This window comes from Haplochromis burtoni, unplaced genomic scaffold (assembly GCF_018398535.1).
Source record: "Haplochromis burtoni strain Fernald_Lab_line unplaced genomic scaffold, NCSU_Asbu1 Contig_54, whole genome shotgun sequence".
Classification (NCBI taxonomy): domain Eukaryota; kingdom Metazoa; phylum Chordata; class Actinopteri; order Cichliformes; family Cichlidae; genus Haplochromis; species Haplochromis burtoni.
The window spans coordinates 1,335,700-1,341,947 of record NW_024582415.1 but is presented as its reverse complement, the minus strand read 5'-3'; the positions used below and the strand labels follow the sequence as shown (position 1 = coordinate 1,341,947).

Genomic DNA, 6,248 nt, shown 5'->3' with positions numbered 1-6,248 from the left:
TGCAGTTAACATGTGAACATGTTGGATGATCTGTCTGCTGTCACTCGATGGGGCTGAGGTCTGAATCTGAGGGCAGCTCCTGTAATCACAAAGACAACAGAACCATCAAACTCAGATATAAATTTTATCCCTCAATATTGAAATAAAGCTGATTCTTCTGTCCTCACACACTCAGGATCTGAAGTTTTCCTCTTACATTTTTTTCAGTATTACAGTACACTACAGTACTTTAATCCATAGTTCCTGATTAATGAGGAGTTACTGAAGTACAAGCTTTTAAAAAAATTGTTACTGTCTTTACAGATGTGGCAAGAGACTGAAAACATGCTGTTGTTTGCACATATTTAATATTCAGCTCTGCACAGGAGCTGAAGCAGGGTGCAGCCTGTTGCTTTTACAGTATAATACTTGTAATAAAAGTACAGTAACAGTAATTAGTGACTGAGCAGCCCGGAGCGTTTCTCTTGATTTCTTTAGTAAATTCATTCCCCTGCACAGCTAAACGAACCCTGAGAGCCGAGTGCTCATTTTAGCTAGCTAGGTCTCAGGAGCTAGCTAAGGACGGTAGTTACGGATTAGCTTACAAACACGTTTAACTTACCGAAAAAGTGCAGCGGGGCCTAGAGCAGTGTTGCCAACTTAGCGACTTTGTTGCTATATTTAGCGAGTTTTCAGACCCCTTAGCGACTTTTTCTTTAAAAAAAAAGTCGCTAAAAAAAGACGTGAAAGCGCGTATCGCTTTTACTCTCAACAAGCAGCGGGTGCTGTAACGCTTCTTTTACTCGTTTACTCTTATGCTGTTTTGTGGTTCACAAGGTTTAAAACTACTTATAAACACACACACACACAAAGTAACTCCACCAGAGCGCCTATTTCGGGTCACTTGCCGGTCCAAGCCCGGGTAAAGGAGCAGGGTTGGAATTGTGACATTAAAAAAAACAATAATTGCTAAAAGAAATTTTGTAGTTCTAAATTAAACTCTAAATGCATTTAGGACGTTTTTTACTCACTTTATGTCTCTTCCACGATGTTATTTCTCTCTCCAACAACATAGGTTACAATTAAATTAGCATGACCAATTATGCAAATTAGGCGATGACATCATTTAGCAACTTTTAGGACAACCAATAGCGATTTTCCTTACTGAGGAGTTGGCAACACTGGAGAGAGGGCGAGAGAAAGAAAAAGAAAACCACGGCTCGCGATAAGGAGCCGGCTCGCGTCGTCCACATCAAAGACCCGGCTCTAAGAGCTCTCTTTCGTTCGCGACCGACCCATCACTACTGAGAAATACACCTAGTCAAATTTCTCACGATCAAAAAGTGGGTAAGTGTACGTGCGTGTTGCTGTAGTTATTATTGTTGTTGGTGGTGAATGGGGTAAGATTGTTAATGATATATTTAATCACAAGTGTTTGGGTGTCTATTTTGCTGACTTGTTAATTTCAGTTGTCAGACCACATCCTTTCAGCTCTCTATATAAAGCTGAGCGTCACAGTTTCAGTGCATACAGCATCTATGAGAGACGAAATGCAAAATGTTCTGCCTGAGTAATTTCAGTGTTTTAATTCCATGCATGCTCCTCTTGATCATCCAGCCAGGTGATTAATGATTTGTATTGAACTTTAATTTACTTGTAGATAATTTTCTCATGCATTTAAACAAGCAGAATGCATAGTCACATTATTGATATCTTTCAGCATTACAAAAGCAGCTGGTGAAGGATGTTTGTTACATGAATCTGTTTTCAGCTTCATCATCTGCTGACTTTATGTGATGGATATTTCCTTTTTTTCTAGGTCATGGGTCCAAAATTATTGAAGGGAAAGAAGTCAAGCCACACTCGTTGCCTTTCATGGCCCATGTGGAAAGCAAAAAATCTTTCTGTGGAGGGACGTTAATCCATCCACAATGGGTCCTGACAGCTGCCCACTGCACCAAGTAGGAACATGAGGACTTACACACACACACACACACACACACACACACACACACACACACACACACACACACACACACACACACAAAGAAGTATATGGTTCTATATATACATATCACAAATTCTTTATTTTCTTACCATAGATAGAAATATAGCAATCAAATCGGCATCAAACATACTGTATGTGATTTTTATAGACAGGCCTGTAAGCCTGTAAGACACAAGTAGATTTGTCTGCATTGTCTGCAAATATTGATGTTGGTCATAATTCAAGAAATGAGAAAAGATTAAATGTTTATTTAAAACAGAATAATCATGTTACAAACAAGAAATGTGTGGTAAACACTGTCACTGAAAGAGAAATTGCACTCTGAAATTTTCATAACTGCAACATTAATATTGTTAAAATTCAGCTGGAGGAAAACTCCATGCAGTCTCTATAATAGCCATAAACCAAATATATATAATAACACACATTTACTATGATATTTTGATAATTGTTTTATTTAAAAAGGTTAATCTGACCTATTAACCTTTTATATAATTGAAATTTCACTAATATTTTTTTTCTTCCACAGTATGAGTAAGGTGACCCTGGGAGCACACTCAATCAGGAAAAAAGAAAAAGATTCTAAGCAGGTCCAAACGGTTGATAAACGTTTTCCTCATCCTAACTATTACAAGGCAATCAAGGGCAATGACCTCATGTTGCTCAAGGTAAAGTGATAATTCATTGTCCAATAGCAAGTGAAAGAGAGATGCAATAATGTGAACAAGTTTGTTTGCAATCTTATATGATTTATTTCTGTGCATGTATGGACATATTTCAATAAATCACTGTGCCTGTTTTGGATTTTCCAAGCAAATACAAATAAATGAGTGGTGTGTCAAGACTTTAGCACGTGCTGCATATAGAGTAAATACTAAATTCAAGGCCAGCTCTCTGTATGTAATGTAGTCATTATCAATATGGAATCTTCCTTTTTATATATATTTTTTTTTTTCAGTTGAAGAAACCAGTAAAGCAAACCAAGACAGTAAAATGTCTCAAGTTAGCCAAAACTGTCAAGGACCCTCCAGCTGGAAGCAAGTGTCTGGTTGCTGGATGGGGAAAAACTGAAAACAAGAAAACATCAGATGTTCTCCTGTCTGTCAATGTGACTGTGGTTGGTAGACGGACATGCAACTCTCGTGATTATTACAACCACAACCCAGTTATCACCAGTGACATGATATGTGCTGGTTCAAATGGTAAAAGAAAGGCTGATACCTGTCAAGTAAGTATATAGAAAGTATGTAAGGAAGTAAATATCCATCCAACTCAACACCCTTTTGACATTGTGACACCTGTAAGTTAGTCAAAGAAAGACTATTATATTTATTCTTTTGCCAGGGGGATTCAGGAGGACCACTCGTGTGCAATGGAGTGCTGGTTGGAGTCACTTCTTTCGGAGAAGGTTGTGGTGTCATTAAAAAACCTGGAGTCTACTCGTTTCTCTCAGAGAAACAACTCAAGTGGATCAAAAAAACAATGCAATCTTTAGAAATCTTATGAACCCACAGGTGTCAATCCATACAAGCTGAGCAAGAAGCAAATCTTTTCTTTGATAATAAATGTCCATGCCTTTAATGTAGACTGCTTACATGACCATTAGCCATTTTATCATTTCATATTCATATTATTTTCTGATATTTCAGTTTCTGTTAGCTTGATGAATTTTTTTGAGCATGCTCTTTTTTGTTGATTTTTCATTCCATCTATCCCTGCTTAAAACCCCTCATAGGATATTTTTTATAAACATTCTACTCTATAATAAATCTTTCATTGTTTGTAACTCTTTCCAAGTGTCATTTTGTTTTTACTCTGACACCTTCTACCATCAAAGCTTGATATTTCAGTCCTTTGGTTTTAGTGTTCAAATTAAATAACTATAATGACTAAGAAAAGACAAATAAGACAATTAATGTAATGTCAACACAGAGAATATTAACTTGCAAAACATAGAAAGAAAAAAATGTGATTAAGCTCTCACTCAGAGCAGACCACAACAGACAAATGCTAAGTCTCTATGTAGAGACTTAGACTATGACTTACTCAGTGTGCACATTTTCAGAGGACATGCCAGCACTATGTTCATAATCTCAGTATATGCCCCAACACTCTTTCAATTATCATTTCTTACCTCCAGAAATCCTGTTTCATTTTGATTCAACTGGTCCTCTTTTTACCTGAATAACACACGTAGTTTTTACTCATTATGATACATTTGACCACAGGTGTTAAATTAAAAGAAAAGAAAAGAAAAAGCATGCAATTTTGCATGCCAAACAATAGACCACTTGTAATTAACGGGGGCCGAATCCCGCGGGATACCTACCGGGCAACCAGTCTAACCGGGTCCACTCCCGCGTCCAGGAATGGGTGGCTTGCCAAAGTTGACCTTCGCGCTCTCTTTCTAGGATCAAATTGGTAACTTTAAGACCGTAACTGTGGCGTCCAACGTCTGCTGACCTATTGTAAAATTTATTATACTTCCACGGCAACACGTGAAAACGACTTTTCACAGACACTTAAAATAACTTTGCAGCAGACTTAAACATCAACCTGCAGTTCTTAGCAAAAATCTCTTGTTATAATGTTTCAACACCACTGAGCCAATTTAACAGTGAAGATCATCAACTCAGCGAACAGATAATTTAGAATTCATCCAATCTGCACATTTTGATTTAACAGGCTGTGCTTACCTTTGTATTATCAAGCCGGCTCTCCGTTCGCTTCATTTTACGATTTCACCTTAAGCTGAATTTGTCTTCTCAGCCGTAAAAGAATCCCGGGTTTTCAGCACCAACTATTAAATTTGGTTCTTGTCATTCTTTTACTGAATAGAGAGAACATGACTCAGTCAGTCAAAATATTTATAATTTTATTTAATCATCTTCCGGAAGAGAGAGACCTGCACAGCCCAAAAAGCCAGTTGCAAAATCTCTAGCATTAGAAATCAAAATGTGTATCATATAGGTGTTAATTTGGTCCTTTCCACGTCACACATAGTTTTGATAAAAACAACTCCTTCTGTGTTACTAGTTTCGCTCTTTCTGTCTGGTTTCCTGTATTTTATTAATATGCCTCTGCAGCTCTGCACTAAACTTCCTGTTTTTTAAACTTCTACTAACGTAAGCTTCTGTTGCTAAGACGACCTATCACCCTCTGACCTAGTTCTCTCTCACAGCTGGCCTTGCTTTATAGAGGCGTTTATTATTAAACTACATAAAACAATATAATCAGAAAATAAGCACCAAGAATATATATTTATTCCGTAACAGGGGTCAGTTCCTTCATCATAATTATGCAAATTCTCATGACCCTTGATCAACAACCACTGATCAAAGCCCAATGGTCAATAAAAAGGTTCCTTTAGATGCATTTGTTGGTCACATATGTATAGGCTGACCACATTTATTAATCAGGTGTAAAAACCGTGAATAATAATTTAATATATGAAAACAGCGTGAATGATAAATGTGCACAGCCTGTCGCGGTGGGGAACGCTGGGGTGTTTATTCAGTGGGCCCAAAAGCAGACACGGGATATACAGCAGACACAGGCTGACGTTCAAAAACAAAAAAGACAAGGCAAGGTGGAACGAGGGTGAAACTAATGTGACCAAGTGGTCGGCAGGGTTGGATAAAAAAAAAAAACCTAATAAACACGACAACACCACCTAATGGAATTTCACCCCCAGGAAATATATATGTAAGAAAAATAGATAAAAGAGGCCGCAGATTCAAGGATGCACACCGAGGCAGGTTGGCTCCAATATTAATACAGTTTTATTTAGTTAACATAAATAAAATATTAGAAAACAAAATGTAGCGTCATTGTTGACAGTGTCCTAAAGTTAAAATAAAACAATCATGGAACTTGGACTTACCAGCAGCCGTGGACCCAAAAGAAAATCACTCAAAAAGAAAATCACTAGAGTCCACCCGGTGGTGTACAAAGGAAAGTGTGAAAACGACCCACCACCTGAGGTCCCAGGGCCACTGGCACGTCTTCCGTTCACTGAAATAAAATGCAGAACTACACATTAAAAGAATAAAATGACACTGAGCGTTAGGCTTGCTACATATCATAAAAACTAAAACTTCAATCTGTATTAGCTTTAATAAAATAAATCACAAATGCACGCACTAACACACACACACACCAAACTGGAAGGCTTACACCCCACAAGTCAAACTATGACTCGTCCTGGTGGCAACTGTCCAGACCTCGATCACAAGCCGGTGTTCTGGGAATCCATCCTACC

General features: G+C 37.8%; 1 protein-coding gene across 3 annotated transcripts; it reads left to right on the top strand.

Annotated features, from left to right (window-relative positions):
* The first annotated feature begins 1,189 nt into the window (after positions 1-1,189).
* Positions 1,190-4,057, top strand: LOC102289886 (granzyme A). Of its 3 annotated transcripts, none has more exons than XM_042220738.1 (5): positions 1,190-1,326; positions 1,799-1,940; positions 2,517-2,655; positions 2,946-3,215; positions 3,332-3,789. In XM_042220738.1, the coding sequence occupies exons 2-5, from the start codon at positions 1,855-1,857 to the stop codon at positions 3,491-3,493; spliced, it is 657 nt and encodes a 218-aa protein (XP_042076672.1). In that variant the 5' UTR covers positions 1,190-1,326; positions 1,799-1,854; the 3' UTR covers positions 3,494-3,789. The 3 variants fall into 3 exon arrangements, with proteins under 3 accessions (XP_042076672.1, XP_042076673.1, XP_014189737.1); XM_042220739.1 differs by having other exon boundaries at positions 1,199-1,322; positions 3,332-4,057; XM_014334251.2 differs by lacking the exon at positions 1,190-1,326 and adding an exon at positions 1,364-1,600 and having other exon boundaries at positions 3,332-4,057.
* Positions 4,058-6,248: the final 2,191 nt, after the last annotated feature.